Source organism: Oryctolagus cuniculus, chromosome 3, assembly GCF_051225735.1.
Source record: "Oryctolagus cuniculus isolate XC-2025 breed Fujian yellow rabbit chromosome 3, ASM5122573v1, whole genome shotgun sequence".
Classification (NCBI taxonomy): Eukaryota; Metazoa; Chordata; class Mammalia; order Lagomorpha; family Leporidae; genus Oryctolagus; species Oryctolagus cuniculus.
The window spans coordinates 37239289-37257197 of record NC_142869.1 but is presented as its reverse complement, the minus strand read 5'-3'; the positions used below and the strand labels follow the sequence as shown (position 1 = coordinate 37257197).

General features: G+C 40.9%; 1 protein-coding gene across 14 annotated transcripts in view; it reads right to left on the bottom strand.

Moving 5' to 3' along the window:
• Positions 1-17909, bottom strand: part of ICA1L (islet cell autoantigen 1 like) — a 93704-nt gene that overhangs the window by 48409 nt on the left and 27386 nt on the right. For all 14 annotated transcript variants that reach the window (XM_089330041.1, XM_089330038.1, XM_089330044.1 and 11 more), the window contains 3 exons: positions 7667-7835; positions 5436-5508; positions 1556-1679 (listed from right to left, as the gene is read on the bottom strand). In XM_089330041.1, coding sequence (XP_089186167.1) covers positions 1556-1679; positions 5436-5508; positions 7667-7828 — 359 coding nt within the window. In that variant the 5' untranslated portion in view covers positions 7829-7835. The remainder of the gene's footprint in view (positions 1-1555; positions 1680-5435; positions 5509-7666; positions 7836-17909) is intronic.

The following is a 17909-nucleotide window of genomic DNA, read 5'->3' as shown; positions in this document are numbered from 1 at the left end:
CGAAGCAAAGCAAAACAAAAGTTTAAACCAATCATAAACCATATTTTGCTGTCTACAAATAGGAAATTACGAAAATGCCTAAGGAGGGTTAGAAAGCAGATAGGAAATTGCAGTCAACTTCAACTCATTCATACAGGTGTGTCTATATTGCTCTTATTAAACTCTAGTGCTTCTATTTTAAGCTTAGGAAATTATTTTAACAGTGAATGCTAACCCATGTATAAACAGCCTTCCAGGTAATCTGCCATTTACAAGAGTTCCAAGGGTAACAAATGACCTGGTTCATGAGGCATAACTCAATTCATAGAAAGCCTTTCCTCTGACAAACTTAGAGGAAACCTGGGTTTCCAAGAGCCCATAAAATGCTAGAAGAACTAGTGAGTATGCAATTCTTAGCAGATGTGGAATAGGATAAGAAAACATCCACGAAACACAAATCAAACCAACCCCTCGGCTCTACTTTTCACTTGGAGGAGTCAGAGGGCCTGTCCTGAGTATCCCTCACTCCCTTCAAGATGGAACTCTGCACTGAGGGTGTTTCAGAAAAGATCCACCAAAGCTGGACATCATCACTGCAGGTCTAGTGAGGCCTGTTTTTATTTTTCTTCTGAAATGCAAAGATTCGGCCTACATTTGGTAATTATAGGATTATTTTCAAAAGGTATTACTATACTAAGAAATTGGGAAATGATCAATGGAAAGTATGTAATTAAAAAGAAAAAAAATTCTTCTTTTTAAAACGTTTCAATGTGCTCAGAGAAAGCATAATATCAAAGAAGAAAACACAGAAATGCACATATTTAGCCGGCGCAGCAGCTCAATAGGCTAATCCTCTGCCTGTGGCGCCGGCACACCGGGTTCTAGTCCCAGTTGGGGTGCCAGATTTTGTCCTGGTTGCCCCTCTTCCAGGCCAGCTCTCTGCTATGGCCCGGGAGTACAGTGGAGGATGGCCCAAGTGCTTGGGCCCTTCACCCTCATGGGAGACCAGGAGAAGCACCTGGCTCCTGGCTTCGGATCAGCACGGTGCGCTGGCCACAGCACACCAGCTGTGGCGGCCATTGGAGGGTGAACCAACGGAAAAAGGAAGACCTTTCTCTCTGTCTCTCTCTCTCACTATCCACTCTGCCTGTCAAAAATAAAAAAAAAAAATTTTTTTTAAATTTAAAAAAGAAATGCACATATTTAAAGTGTTATATATTCTGATTGTTACATTAGACCACTTAAATATAAATACAGGCCTAAAGATTATTGCTAGAAATTAAGCAACCAAGAGCAACAATTTTTAAAGAATTACTTAAGTACAAATAATTGGACATCAGAACAATAATACAGTGCAATATATAAGGTTACTTCAAAAAGTTCTTAGAAAATGGAATTAAAAGATAAGTTTTGGTGCAAGAAAATTATGAAATCCCTGTATGTTTTTTCATAATACACATTTTCCATGAAGTTTTTGAAGATGGCTCAAGTTTCTCTTTAATTCTTTATTGGAATGATCGGTGACCTTTCCAAACAAACTTAAGTCCACGAAGATGATGAAAAAATCACAGTAAACCTTTGCTTGGCTGAAGAGCAGAGTGCTCTGCCAGTGGCATCCATCATTTTGCCAGCTTGAGTTGCATCCCGTTCTGCTTGAAACTTTAAAAAGAGTCCTAGCTCATTTTCTTCCTCTGATATAACTAGGAAAAAAAAATTACAACACAGTTAATTGTTCATTTCATTACTTGTTTAAAACATATACACAACTAAAATTCTCACAGAAGAAACTGTATACTAAGAATTATTTGTGGGAGGAAGTGGAGAGACATTTTATTTTTAAATTGTTGTTGATGCGAGAGGCAGAGAGAGTGAGCGAAAGAGCTCCCTTTTGCTGGTTCATTCTCCAAATGCCTATAGCAGCTGGCGCTGGGCCAGGGCTGCAGCCTGGAGCTGGGAGCATGATTGAGTTCTTCCACATAAGTGGTAGGAACCCAAATACTTGAGCCATCACCTCTTGCCTCCCAGGCTCTGTGATAGCAGGAAGCTGGAGTCAGGAGTCAGAGCCACGTACCAAACCCAGGCACTCTGATGTGGGACACAGGCCTCTTAGCATCATCTTAACTGCTGGTTAAGCATCTGCTCTGAGAGAAACATTTTAAAAATGTAAATTCCAGGGCTCCATTTCCAGAGACTTTATTTTATAGGCCTGGAGAGCTGGTTTTTACACATACTCCAGATGATTTTGATGCAGTGAACCTATGAAACTGGCTTTGGGAAAATTAATCTTTAGTGACCAAAAAAAAAAAAAAAAAAGTTCAAAATGAAACAGTCATGAGCAGTGCAAATGCACAGAGGTGCACTTAGGGTGACTACTCCTTACAAGTACTTGTTTCCTACTTCAACTTAATTTGCTCTTGACTTCCATCCTGGCCTCAGTTTCCTGTGCTCAGCACCTCCAGACCTACAGTACCCAGAGTTCTGCTGCAGAAACCCTTAAAGCTGCCAGCCACGGCACTGCTGCTCAAAGCAGGGGCCACCGGTCAGCGCCAGTCCAGAATCATCTGTTACCAGCCTGTGACGACATGGAAGTAGCTGTATTAGAGACAGTTACCAATTTAACTGAGAAGTTTAAGTCTACCAAATCGAATCATTGAAAAGTGAGCTTATATTTTGCATGTTTTTAAATTTCATTTTTCTTAAAAATCAATTTTTATTGCATTGTATGAAAGCATCAGTTTACAATAGATTGGAAGTAAAAAACAACAACAACAAGAAAACTGGTCTTTCATCAGAGTTTTAGAAACACAGTTCTAGTGTCACGTGACCCTCTAACTACAGAAAGACTGACAAAGAGGGAGGCCCATAGTGTGTTCAAATTGTGAGCTTAAAGGGAACAAAATGACAACAAATGTACCTGCCCTCTCCCCAGAATACTGACAGCAAAACTGAAGTTCAAAATGGAAAGGAAAGTTTGGCACCTCTCAAACAGCCACAGAACTGGGCCTTTTCCTATGCTGGGTCCTCACTCCAACTGCTCCTCCCTGCTGCACCCACAAGGTGACCCAAGGAGAGTGTGGTGATGTCAGGCAGCAGGATGGCCACACACCCTGCAGTACCATTTTTAAGGAAACCATGTGCCATATGTACCATACAATGAACAACTAATCTGATCGCTAGTGGATGGGATTCAGGGACTCTTGTTAATGTAATATTCTGGTTAGTCAACTGATGCACAGATTACACACTTCCTTTGGCTTAGAACTTTATAAAATATACCTCAATGAAAACTACTAGAAAACTATTCATTTTTGTATTGATTCAGAAAGCCTTCTGACACCTGAGAATACTTCATTATCCAGCAGCAGCTGGACATGAGTCAGTATGAACCTTACTTTCATCAGTACATAAAGGGCAGATAAGGCTGAATCCAAGCCGCTTCTGTGTTGAGATCCACCTGCCAAAAATGTGGAGACCCCACCCCGCTGTGTTCTTCCCACAGTCACGTGATTCCCATAAAGCTCTGTCACAGCGCTAATCTGCACTTGTCTGATGTTATTCACAACAGGAGATGAATTAATGGTCTTCAAGAAATAATAATCATCAAGAAATAATAAGTCTCAAGAAGTCACATATTTGTACACAATCTAGAAAAAGTATAGTGTCTCTTCCTCATCCTGAAATGCTGACAGTGTGCTAAAAGATCTAGTGCTTTCGAGGCAAAGTGCAGGACACATCGATTTACCATTGCTTCCTGACATCTCCATTTCCAGCACAGGACTTGCCTGGCCCAGTGACTGTGATGGTTTGTGCTGCTTGCTATTTATGGTCCTTATTAATCTGACCCCCAAATCCCTTTGCTCCTTTATGCTCCTGGTCCCAACTACAAACTCCTCTGCCTACCCAGGCTGTTCTCATTCTTTAAGTTGACTCCCTCAACTCCAAACCTGTTCTTTTCTCCACATATTCAACTTCTAAAAACCCTTTAAGTTTGATCTTGGTTCTCATCTATGGAGTTGCCTTTATGGATTACTCTATTCCCTAGTTATTTTTTTATACCTAGGAATTTATAGAGTTATGACTTGATAACTATTCTCAATTCAATTACATAATGGGATCTCTAGAAGGCCACAGAACAAGGAATTAAAAAAAATGAATTAAAATTATAAAATACATGTGCTTTTTATAATATGCATTTTCCATGAAATTTTTGAAGATTTGTATCACTTCTTGTTTTGTTACAGAAGGTTGTTTCCCAAACTACTTGTATTTCCTTGGAGAAAGCACATAGCCCTGAACATGGAAAGTGCTCAAAAACACTTCACATAATCATGCCATACCACATTTCTTTAATGGGACAAAAGATGAGCTATGATTATAAAGGGATGAGGTTAATTTGCATAGCTTCACAAGGAAGTCATTCCTTCATTGAGCAAATCTTTATTGAGAACTGATTACATGCTAGACATTGTTTCTAGCCTATGGGGACCCAAAAATAGACAAAACAGACAGAATCTTATCCTTCAGGAGAGCATATTCTAGAAAAACAGATAAATATATATTGAATATTATTAAGTGGACAGAGTTATGAGGGAGAATGGAACTGCATTTTATATATGGAGTTCAGAGAAGGCCTCAATAAAAAGATGGCATTTGACAAATGACCTAAGGGGAGCTAGGGAGCCTACTATGCAAACATGCCTATGGGGAAACAGATCAGTATGGCTGAAGAAGCGCATGTTTTAGGAAATGCAGTCAGAAAGGTAACCAGTATCAGAAAAGGAGCCTTATCCGTAGGACACTGTACCTAAAGCTGAAGAAGACAGTCAAAGATTGAGCTCCAACCTGAAGAAGTCGAGGAAGGAAAAATCCAGCAAAGGCAGGATGCTGAGTATGAAGAAAGAAAGAAAGCAGGGAAATGTGGTGCCTGGAAATCAAGTGGGGGAAGTGCATCTAGGAGGAGGAATAATCAATTATGTTAAAAAATGTGGTAAACCAAATAAGTGCTGAGAATTGGTCATCGGATGTAACTGTGAATGACATTGATGAGAAAACTGGTGCAGCAGTAGGAACGAGAACTTGACTAGGTTGAAGGAAGGGAAGGGAGACCCCGCATACAGCCAGGGTGAAGCAGAGCTAAGCAATGGGAGTCAGCTGCAAGGGCAAGTGCAAATAGGGGCTGAGACAGGGAGGGAGGGGGAAAGGGAGAGGGAGAAGCAATGTGTTTCTAGGTGATAAAAGCAAATCCACTTAAGACTCTGGGCAGCAAAATGAGTCCAGGCCAGGATTTACTGAACTGAAGAAGGAAGAGGAGGATACTGGAGATTTTGCTACAAATATTCATATTTTACTATAAAAACTACTCACAAAATATTCAATAAACTACTAATTTTCATTTTCAAAAATTTACAGTACTATTTATTTTAAATGGGAATGATCAGATATCTATGATGTCATACCATTGAGTCTTAGCTGATATTTCTCGACTATCTTCAGAAGTTCAGTGCATGTCTCTTGAATGGAGTGAAAAACCTTGAAATATAAATGTTATTAGGACAATTTAAAGAACCATAAACAAATAGAACTGTTACAAGTACTTCAAAAGAAGAACAGTTTCTTATAAGTATGTACTGTCTACTTTATAAATATTATGTCTATTTCCCTTGGCTGTGTTGTAGTTCATCTGTGGTTTTATTTCTGATGCAGAAAACACATTTAGATTTCCCTCGAGAGGTTTACAAAAATGGTGATAAATCCACAAAAGCAATAAAAAATTAAAACTGGAGTTTGTCTTCCCCTCAGCTCCAAAATATCTAAATGGCAAAAAGTCAAATCCAATATAAACTGCACCAAATATTGCCAACCACACATTAAGAAAGTAGATATAACCTTAGAAAGTATTAACTCTGAATCTGTCTTTTTTCAAATATTGGTCTAAGGAAAAAGTTCAGTGAATTTGCTATAAAAATAATGTGTCACAACAACAAATACAAATTACTTCTGGATTATTTTTGTTGGGTAATTTCCAGGAACTTTAATCCTTTCATTACAACTATTGCTAACTTCTAGCAGGAAAAAAAAAATATCCAGTAGACTCTCATTTCAAAGCTAAGCACATGAAAACTTGAGATGAGAATACTTTATACACATAACTCTTTACACACACATATAGATTCTGGTTTTCTCAGATAAACAAGCAAGCACAGTTTCTAGAGTACAGCCTCCTCAAAAAGTCCTACAATGCGGAGAATTTAAAACTTAGTTCAAGAAGATCTTGATATGGCAGTGTAATATTAAGCCCTAATCCTTTAATTATCAAATAAATTCCCAATATCATCAAGAAATCTGAATATTCTATCTCTGCAACAATTTTACTGTTATTTTGATGCTGATCAAACCTATAGAGTATTGACACTCACACGCTAAAATCTTAGTGAAGAAGCAACCATCAGTTTTCCATATAAGCTTAGATGTGTTTGAATTGTTTTCTGAATTTCAAATTTAAAAATCTATTTTAAATGCATATGGAAGACCTGAAAAGCATACAAAAATGATAGTTCTATTAGAATGAAGTGATTATGGCTGATTTTTCCCCCAGTGGATCTTTGCAAGGCTTATAACATATTGCTTTTCATTTTTATAATGAAAATATTTCTTACTGTTTTAAAAAAATAGTACAAATGTGGGAGAAAATACTTGGTTGATTACAATTATCTAATAAATTTACACTGATTGTAAATATGTCACAGTGTTATGTAACAATTTGAAGATTACAAAAACATCAACTTATGTGGGAATATATATGGAAACAATGACACGTTCTATTAGTGTGAAAAGGTACACTACTTACCATAATAAAATCCTTTTATTTTTCCATGTTATTGAATCAAAAGAGAAATACTTTTTGACATAGATAGTTAAAGCTTCTTAACTTATTGTCTATTTTCATATTTCTTATGATAATGCCATAAGTTTACTTTTTGCAGAATGAAAATACTTAGTAAATCAAGGCCTACTTAATACACATACTTTTAGAGTCTCAACATAATGATTATATTTCAAGAATAAAAGAAACCCTGCCCATTTAAGAGCTATATTAAATTAGTATATATGTATATGGAATGAATAACTGCATTTAAAAATCCAGACTTTTCATTAATTTACATGAGACATTGCTCTAATAATCTTAATTATTCAAAAGCATACAACATTTCTAGGTTTCAAATTGTCTTATGGCAGTTATTTCTGTTGTTTAAAATGAAAACCAGAGCCAAAATGGCATTACTGAAGCATTCCAAAAACCTTATTACTTAATAATAGAAACAATAAATCTTAATTTATCCTCAGTCACTATTTGATTTCAACTAGTTTATTTCAGTGAAGTATAGGAGTTCAGACTGCAGTATTACAAAATAGCATGACACGATTTAAATGAGTATATGCTCCCAGTTAGGAATTAAAATTACAGTATATGTGCCAGAGAAATTACCTAATTCATAATTTACATAATTTAGATGATAGTTCTGCAATTTGTGAGAACTGTGACCTTTTATCCAGAAGTTTTAATTCATCGTTGGATGCAAGTAAACATTCCATTATCAAATTTGCCTTTGTCCTTCAGTGTGAAACCTTGTTGTTGCTCCCCAAATAATAACTAGTTACACGCAACACGCAGAATCTTGACATTCACCTCAAGTTTAGCATCCAGGTCCGCATCGGACGCCACCACATGCTCATCCTCCTTTCTGCCTGTCGCTTTGATGAAGACCTGCTTGGTTTTCCAGTATTTCTTTTGCATCCTGCTGACGACTGTCTGCTGCTCTTCTGCCCTGTGCTGCCCAAAGGAATCCATGGAGTGACTAAAACAAAAACACTACAATTATACTTCTTAAAAGCCTTTTCAATAATAAGTAGCTAGTCAGTATTTGACTCACAAACTGAAAACAATTAAATAAAATACTAATAGTTACAGCAAAACATGCTAATGCTTACTTTATATAACCAAAAGTTATAATTACAATATGTATAAGAAACAGAAAGATTTATAACATGTAATTTCAGCTAGGTGACAAAGTTAATAATTACAATTTTGCAGTTATAGCTGGAAATAATTCTATTTTGATTATTTTCAGACTCTTTTTCTAATTTTTTTTTTGTGATAATACTGCCAAATGAAGAAACTTATACACATGCCTCTACATATAAAAATCATATCCTTGGGAAGACTTTCCACAGTTATAATTGCTAAGTCAGATGAACACATTGTAAGTATGCAAAGATTCAGATACAAAACCTTCTTCAAAAATCATTCAAAGAGGAACTGGCATCGTGGCGGAAGCTCAGTCGGTAAAACTGCTGTCTGCAAGGCTGGCAGCACATATGGGCTCTGGTTCGTGTCCCAGCTGCTCCACTTCCAATTCAGCTCCCTGTTAGTCACCTTGGAAGAGCAGCAGAAGATGGCCCAAGTGCCTGGGTCCCTGCCACCCTTGTGAGAGATCTGGATGAGGCTCCCGGTTCCTGGCTTTGGCCTGGCCCAGCCCTGGCTGTTGCAGCCATTTGGGAAGTGAACCAGAAATGGAAGATTCACTCATTCATTCATTCTCTCTCTCTCTCTCTCTTTTTCTAACTCTGCTTTTCAAATAAATAGAGTATATCTTAAAAAAAAAAAAAAGCGAAAATAACAACCAATATTAGTCAAGATGACAGAATAAGAACAATTATATTATTTAGTGCAATAAACGAAAGCTTTCTTTTATTTATTTGAGAGGCAGTGTTACAGAGAGAGGTAAAGACAGAGAGAGAGAGAGAGAGAGAGAGAGAGAGAGAGAGAGGTCTTCCATCTGCTGGCTCATTCCCCAAATGGCTGCAATGGCCGGAACTGAGCCCATCCGAAGCCAGGAGCCAGAAGTTTCTTCCGAGTCTCCCACGTGGGTGCAGGGGCCCAAGCTCTTGGGCCATCTTCGACTGCTTTCCCAGGCCATTAGCAGGGAGCTGGACTGGAAGCAGGGCAGCCAGGACTCGAACTGTTGCCCATATGGGATGCTGGTGCCACAGGTGGATGCTTAACCTACTATACCACAGCACTGGCCCTGAAAGCTTTAAAATACAAAAAATTCAAATAAAAAAAAACAAAAACAAAAACAAACTAAATCCAACTATATGGTATTTGAGATATAACTAAAACAAAATAACATAGAAAAAATAAAGGTATAAATTAAGATCTATCATATAAATAACAAAACAGAATCAGAATGGTCATATTAATATCAAAGTAGGTTTAAATAAAATGTATAAAATAGAAGAAATGTAAACTGCATAGTGCTATCCACTTTTCCATATATTCTCGGGACATTCTCCTTGGGTCTCCTATATTCTAAGCAAACGCAACTGGTGATTGTTTAACTGCTGATTTGCTCATATGCTACCCTGGATAACTTGGCTGGAAATGATTTGGAAAACACAAAGATTATTTATTTATTTGAAAGTCAGAGAAACAGCACCAGACAGATTCTCCATCCACTGGTTCTCTCCCCAAATGCTCGCAATAAGCAGAACTGGGCCAGGCTGATGCAGGAGACAGGAACTCCACAAAGGCCTCTCACGTGGGCGGCAGGACCCAACTACTTGAACATCACCTGCTGCATCCCAGGGTGTATATTAGCAGCAGGCTGGAAGGGAGAGCAGAATTGGAACTCAAACCCAAACACTCTGGTATGGGAGGCAGATATCCAAAATGGTAGCTTAACTGCTGTGCCCAATGCCTGCTCAAAAAGAGAATTCAGTCTTGGGAATGTGGGAAGCTTCCATATGATATAAGTATGATATTGTTCTGACACATAAAATTTGAAGGAAAACTTGTATTGTTTCTTTCCCATATGGTTTTTGCTGCAATGAAGGGAGGCTCCAGATAATAACCACAGAGCAAGCCGTTTCCATCCCAGGGGGAAGATGAAGGGCTCTGGAAAGCAAGTTTCCAGGGAAAAAACATAACTGATATGTTTCAGCATATTATTCACAGACATGTGGCAAAAATGTTAGAGTAACTGGGGAAAAAGTCAATGCAAGTACTCAGAAAGTTAGGTAATGCTTTAAAAAAGCCATTGCTAACACAATAGAGATAAATGCAAAGAATATTCAAAAGAGAAGGCATGGTTACAGAACCCTATTCAGCTGGTTCAATGCATCATGAGAACACTTACTTGATTTAATGAAAATTATACTATGGCTATGATGAGGGAGAAGAAGTGAGAGACAGGTATGGCTAACAGTAACTAAGTCCAGGGGCCAGCGCTATGGCATAGCAGGCTAAGCTTCTGCCTGTGGTGCCAGCATCCCATTGGGTGCCAGTTCGTGTCCCGGCTGCTCCTCTTCCAATCCAGCTCTTTGCTATGGCCTGGGAAAGTAATGGAAGATGGCCAAAGTCCTTGGGTCCCTGCACTTGCTTGGGAGACCTGGAACAAGCTCCTGGCTCCTGGCTTCAGATCAGCCCAGCTCTGGCTGTTGTGGCCATTTAGGGAGTGAATCAGTGGATAGAAGACCTTTCTGTCTCTCCCTTTCTCTGTCTGTAACTCTACATCTCAAATAAATAAATAAAATCTTTAAAAAAAAAAGAATATCTAAGTCCACATGAAAAATAAGTACACAGAGCCTAAAATTAATATGTCAAATAGTAGTTTATAAATACCTGATTCAGAAGTATGACAGAAATAACAAAGGAAATGGAGGGTCAGAGAAGCCACTGGAGCCTGGAGGTGGGAGGACTACTTTACACATAGTCCTGTAATACCACTTGATTTTGAAATGTCATGTACATGCACAACTTCAATACAATAATAAATTACTTGAATAAAATAAACCTGAATGTGAACCCTGCTAATCAAAACAGGATACTCGGTACTGGCAACAGAACAGACAGATCAATGGAACAAATGAAAAAAATAAACACTCCACAAAGAGATAAAAACAACAAAAAAAATGAAATTAGTATATGATCAGTGTTAATTTCCTGTGGCTACTGAAACAAATGACCACAAGTCTGGTGAATGCAAATAACACCCTCATTCTCTCACAGCTCTGCAGGCCAGAATCTGAAATCACAGTGCCGGGGCTGCACTGGGAGGCTCTTCGGGGATGTTATTTCCTTGCTTGTTCAGGCCCTAGTAGCTGCCATCACTGTTCCATTTGTACCAATGTAACTCTAATCCCTGCCTGTCTGCATAATGCCCTCTCTTCTGTGTGTTTAATCTCCCTGTTTCTCTTTAAAAAGGTCACTTACTATGGCATTTAGGGTCCTCCCAGATAATCTAGGAAAATCTCATCTCAAGATTCTTAACTGAGGCCGGCGCCGCGGCTCACTAGGCTAATCCTCCGCCTCGCGGTGCCGGCACACTGGGTTCTAGTCCCGGTCAGGGCGCCGGATTCTGTCCTGGTTGCCCCTCTTCCAGGCCAACTCTCTGCTGTGGCCAGGGAAGGCAGTGGAGGATGGCCCAAGTGCTTGGGCCCTGCACCCATGGGAGACCAGGAGAAGCACCTGGCTCCTGCCTTCGGATCAGCGTGATGCGCCGGCCTTGGCTGCCATTGGAGGGTGAACCAACGGCAAAAGGAAGATCTTTCTCTCTCTATCTCTCTCTCTCACTGTCCACTCTGCCTGTCAGAAAAAAAAAAAAAAAAAAAAAAGATTCTTAACTGAAAGTCGTATTTGCAAAAACTTTACCCTGTGAGAGAATTCTATGGTTTGCACTTGGATGTGCTTTGTCTTGCAGAAGTTCATGTTAAGGATGCTTGGTCCCCAGCATGGCGACATTGAGAAGTTGGGGCCCTTTAAGAGGTGGAGGCTAGGAGGCAGGGCAAGACAGCAGCAGAGTTCCACAGTTCCTCTCCCCACAGAAAGGCCCATTTGAGCCTCGCCTCACCTACCTCGCCTCCCCTCCCCTTCCCTTCCCTAGAGATCTCCAGAGTTTTAGCATAATAAGAAAGATGTATTGAAGAAGGCAAGAGAGAAAGAGTTCCTGCTTCACCCCTCCCTCAACTTCAAACATCATGGAGAGAGCTGCCCCTGCTTAAGGGAAGAAGAAGGAATTAAATGTAGGCTTTAGATTTGAAGACTGGTACCAGGCAAGGCCCATGAGCCAAACCTTAGGATCTATGGGAGCCTGGTGGAAGAAAGACTGCTTCCATGGCCCTTCCCTCAACGTCAGGCAGCACGATACAGAAAAGGATTCCATCTGCGTAGAACAGAGAAGTAAGCATAGGACGTCGCCATGGAATTCAGTGCCAGACTGGTGAAACCCAACATTAAGCAGATCCCAGTGGCTTGTCCCAGGCTGCAGCCCAACAGTGGAGCCTCTGGACTCACATTAAAGCCAGGCTAAGACCTCATTGCTGGAACCCAGCAGGATGGACTTGCATCTGGCCAGTATCTCCTTCAGCTAGCTGCAGCAGTCTTAGGCCACAAGCACAACACAGCAGCACATGGGCTATATAGCATGTTGGGCCTTGCGCTGGTCTTTAAGAACTGTGATCCAGCACGGCCACCCATCCCTACCACACACCATCCCCCACCCCCACCCCACCCCCGCCAACCCCCGCCAACCCAACATGGAAAGAGTCCACTGAGGGGAAGAAGAAGAAGGAAGGCACCAAGCCATTGCTGAGGAGCCTGGGCTGGTCCCTTTAAGAAGGCTTACTGCCAGGCAGAATACTGCAGCACCTCACCACAGGCAAGTGGCCGTGGATGAGGGTACTAGGTTCACATGGGCGCCAGGTGGAGGTCGGCGAGGACAGACTACCCTTTTTAGGCACTTCCCTAGTCCATCCTGGACAATACAACAACTATGGGTTTGTGATCAACTTGGGCTTCAGGCACATTCTAGTGCAGGAAGAATGACAACATAGCAACTGAAGACTTGTGGAAAACCTGGGCTTTGGGTGCCATCTAGCCTGAAATAGCAGCAGTAACAACAGGCTCAGAGAAAACAAGGAGTCTGCTTAAAATTTCTGGGAGGACAGCATAAACCAACTTATAATGGCCATTTAAGTTCACTTTAGCCATTTGGGAAGTGAATCAGTAGATAGAAGATCTTTCTGTCTCTCCTTCTCTCTCCCTGTAACTCTGCCTTTCAAATAAATAAGTAAATATTTTTAAAAAGATCAACCATAAGACCTCAAGTTGAAAAGTACTAGAAAAATGAAAAATGTGATAGAAGACATAAACAGCAAAACAAACAATTAGTGAGCTTGAAGTCCAGCTTTTTCAAAATACATCATCAGAGGAGTGAAAAGAATAAAGAGAAATGAAAAAATACTTATATTAGTAATCTGAAAGATTTAAAGACAGAGGAAGTGAGGAAGAGAGGGAGAGACAGAAGGAGAGAGAGGAAGACTTCCTATTGGCTGATCAAATATCTGCATGCAACAGCCAGGTCTGGGCTAGGCCAAAACCATGAGCCAGGAACTCAATCCAGGTCTCCTAGGTACTCACCATCACCTGCTGCCTCCCAGGATGTACATCAGCAGGAAGCAAAAATGGAGAGCTGCGCCAGGATCTGAACCCAGGCAGTCCAATATGGTATGCAAGTGCTCCAAGTGACAGCTTAAATGTTGTGCCAAATGCCTGCCTCAGAATGAAAAAATATTAAGAAAACTTTGGGGCCGGCACCGTGACTCACTAGGCTAATCCTCCGCCTGCGGCGCCGGCACACCGGGTTCTACTCCCAGTTGGGGTGCCGGATTCTGTCCCGGTTGCCCCTCTTCCAGGCCAGCTCTCTGCTGTGGCCTGGGAAGGCAGTGGAGGATGGCCCAAGTGCTTGGGCCCTGCACCCCATGGGAGACCAGGAGGAAGCACTTGGCTCCTGGCTTTGGATCTGTGCAGCACACTGGCCACAACCCGCCAGCCGTAGTGGCCACTTTGGGGGTGAACCAATAGAAAAAGGAAGACCTTTCTCTCTGTCTCTCTCTCATTGTCTAACTGCCTGTCAAAAAAATTTTAAATAATAAAAAATAAAAAAAAGAAAACTTTGGGACAGTGTTACAAGAGTAAATATTTGGGTTAGTGAGATTCAAGAGGATTTGAGAATGCTAAAGAGATATTCAAATAGAAAACATCATAAACCTAGAAAAGGATACAAATATAGGTTAAGAAAGGTCAAAGGTCATGAATCAATTTAAACTCAACAAAATCTATGCCAAGATAGATGATAATCAAGCTCTCAAAGGTCAAAGACAAACAGAATTCTCAAAGAAGCCATAAAACAGAAATAACATCGGGATGTTCCAATTCACCTGACAACAGACTTCGAAGCTAAAATCTTACAGGCCGGCAGGGGGAGTAAGCGGAGATATTCCAGTACTGAAAGAAAAAGAAAAATCCTGCTAACCAAGAACACTGTATTCAGGAAAGCTATCCTTTCAGAAATGCAGGGGAGATAAAGACATTCCCAAGCAAACAAAAGTTCAGGAAATGTATCCCCACCAGATTGGCCCTGCAAAAAATGGTAAAGAATGAAATGCTAGAAGAAATGCTAACAAGAAAACATTGAAGGATATAAAATTTACTGCTAAGAGTAGCTATGTAGGGGGTTTTCCAAGAAAGCTGAATAGGGAAAAGACATGCTGATTTTGACCCGGGGAAGAGAGCGGAAGCAAAGCAGAGGAAGCGGATTCTTAGGGGAGAGTTGGAGAGGTTTACAGTGGAAATTCTCCAGCAAGAAGAGGGATGCCACACAGCAGCGAGCAGGGACACCACACATGACTCCCACAGCCGGGGGCTGGAGGAGATGCCAGCTTTGGAGAGCAAGGTGACGTACATGAGGGAGAACCTGGAGGACCACACCGACTTTGAGTCCAGCTTGGAGCTCTAGTTGTGGGGGAGGGGGGTGGCAGGCAGAGTACCCACCAATCCAGCAAAGGACAAGCACATTTCTTTCTCCCCACCCCCCGCAATGGCACCCAGCGACCAGTGGAAAGAAGGTACCATCTTGACACCAGTACAGACAGTGGTGGCTCTCACACACGTGACGAGAGGAATTTACCAGAGGGAAAAATCCACGTTTTACACTGACTTTGAGTCTGGCTGGGAAGGTTGATAGGGGGCTAGACACCCACTTAGGACTGTGAGGTACTCCCAACCTCTCAACCTGTCACAGGCTCTGGGGCTCAAACCGCCACAGGCAGCCGGCTCGGGGAGTGCCTCTGCTCTCTGGATGGGGGAGGCTTGTGGGACTACAGAGGATTCCGGGCACCCTATGACTGTGGGAGCCTTGCATGCTATGACTGCCTGACAGGGTGTGAGGTATACAGCGCGGGCCTCTGGGCAATCACTGTGTCTGGCAGCAGTCTCAGAGCTCCCTGACTACCTGGGGAGAGTCACTGCAGAGGGTTCCGTGCTCACACTGAGGACTGTCCAGATCCTTTGTGTGGTTCAGGCACCAGCGTGCGTGAGGGTGATATGCACTGTGGGCTAACCCCAGGAATGGATCACCTTGGAAGACAGGTGAGGTTATGATGACACAAACAGGAATAATCATAAACTACCCCCCACTGACAATAAGGAGATCTACCACACACAACTTGGGTGTCACCCTGGATTCTCACCCCGCCTTAGAGCACTTACCAGAGCTCCCAGGCCCCACTCAGCCCATGCCTATGTTTAATCACTGAAAGAGCAGACCCTCCACTAAGCCACAGAGGATAGTTCAAAAATAAAACCCATCAGTGCAGAAAACAAACAAGTGCTTCCACAAAAGCCTAAAACTAAATGCAGACATATAAAAAACAAGAACAATGAGGACTCCCCCTAAGGAACACAACAACACTTTAATATTAGAATGTGAAGAGCAGGAGATTGATGAAATCCCTGAAAAGGAATTCAAAGGAATGATCACAAGATTACTCAGAAGCAATGACAAGCAAATTCATGTTTTGAAGACATCTATACATGACATGGATGAGAAATTTTCCTGTGAGATAGAGATTTGGAAGAAAATCAGACAGAGATACTAGAAATGAAGAATTCAGTATGTCAAATAAAAAATACAGTGGAAAGCCTTAAAACAGTCTTGGTGAGGCAGGGGAAACAATATCTGAGCTAGAGTACAAGTCTTTTTTTTTTTTTTTTTTTTTTTTTTTTTTTACAGGCAGAGTGGACAGTGAGAGAGAGAGACAGAGAGAAAGGTCTTCCTTTGCCGTTGGTTCACCCTCTTTAGAGATATTCAGGCCGAAAAAAAAATAAGAAAATCAGAAAAATTAAAAACAATGTTCAAGATTTATGTGATATTATCAAAAGACCCAACATATAGGTCTTAAGAGTTCCTGAAAGTATGGAAAGAGAGAATGGATTATAAGACCTATTCAGTGAAATAATAACAGAAAACATCCCTACTTTGGAGAATAAAAGGGACATCCAAGTCCAGGAAGAACATAGAATTCCTAATAGACATGACCAGAAAACATAATTTTTAAAAAAAATTTATTTATTTGAAAAGGCAAGATATAGAGAAGGGGAGAGAGAGAGAAAGAGAGAGAGAGATCTTCCATTGACTGGTTCACTGCCCAAATGGCTGCAATGGTCAGCCTGGACCAGGCCAAAGCCAGGAATCAGGAGCTTCATCTGGGTCTCCTGCATGGGTGCAGGGGCCCAAATGTGGGCCATTTTCCACTGACTTCCCAGGAACGTTAGCAGAGAACTGGATCAGAGGCACAGTAGCTGGGACTTGAACTGGTGCCCATATGGGATGCTAACATTGCAGGCAAAGGCTTAACTTACTATGCCAAAGCACCAGACCCTAGTAAAAGTACAAAGGAAATTCAAACAATAGGAATATTTATGGGAAAATGGCTGAGACAAGTTGTTACTTATCAATAGATCAATAGTAACCAATGTAAATGCCTAAATTCTCCAAGTAAAAAATATAGACTTGGGCTGGCACTGTGGTGTAGTGGGTAAAGCTGCCGCCTGTGATGCTGGTATCATATATGGGCATCGGTTTCAGTTCCAGCTCCTCCACTACCAATCCAGATCCCTGCTAAAGAGCCTGGGAAGGCAGCAGAATATGGCTCATGTACTAGTGCCCCTGCACCCACATGGGAGACCTGGAAGAAGCTCCTTACTCCTTGCTTCAGCCTGACCCAGCACCAGCCATTATGGCCATTTGGAGAGTGAACCAGCAGATGGAAGATCGATCTCTCTCTCTCCTCTTCTCTCTGTGTAACTTTCAATTAAATAAATAAATCTTTTTTTTTAAAAAAAGATATAGACTGGCTGAATGGATTAAAAAAGACTCATGTATTTGCTGCCTACAAGAACCACATCTCACCAACAAAGATACATATAGACTGAAAGTGAAAGGAGGAAAAAGATGTTCCATGCTAATGGGAAACAAAAACAAGAAGGGGTAGCAAAACTAATATCAGACAAAATAGACATTAACACAAAAACTGTTACAAGAGACAAAGAAGGGCATTATGTAACAATTAGGAGATCAATTCAACAGGAATATGTGACTATAATTAGTGTGTATGCACCCAATGGCAGGGTGTCTGGCTATTTAAAACAAATTTTAATAGATCTAAAGGGAGACATAGACTCCAATACAATAATCATGAGGGACTTCAACACTCCACTTTCATCAATGGACAGATCACCTAGACAGAAAATCAACAAAGCAGCAACAGAGCTAATTTACACTATAGACCAAACAGACCTAACTGATATCTACAGAATATTTCATCCCACAGTTGAAGGATACACATTCAAAGTACATGGAATTTTCTCTAGGATAGACCATACACTAGGCCATAAATCAAATTGCAGCAAATTAAAAAAATCTGAAATCATACCATATATCTTTTCTGATCACAATGGAATGAAGCTGGACATTAACAACTTAAGAATCTCTAGAAAATATGCAAACACATGGAGACTGAATGAACAGTGG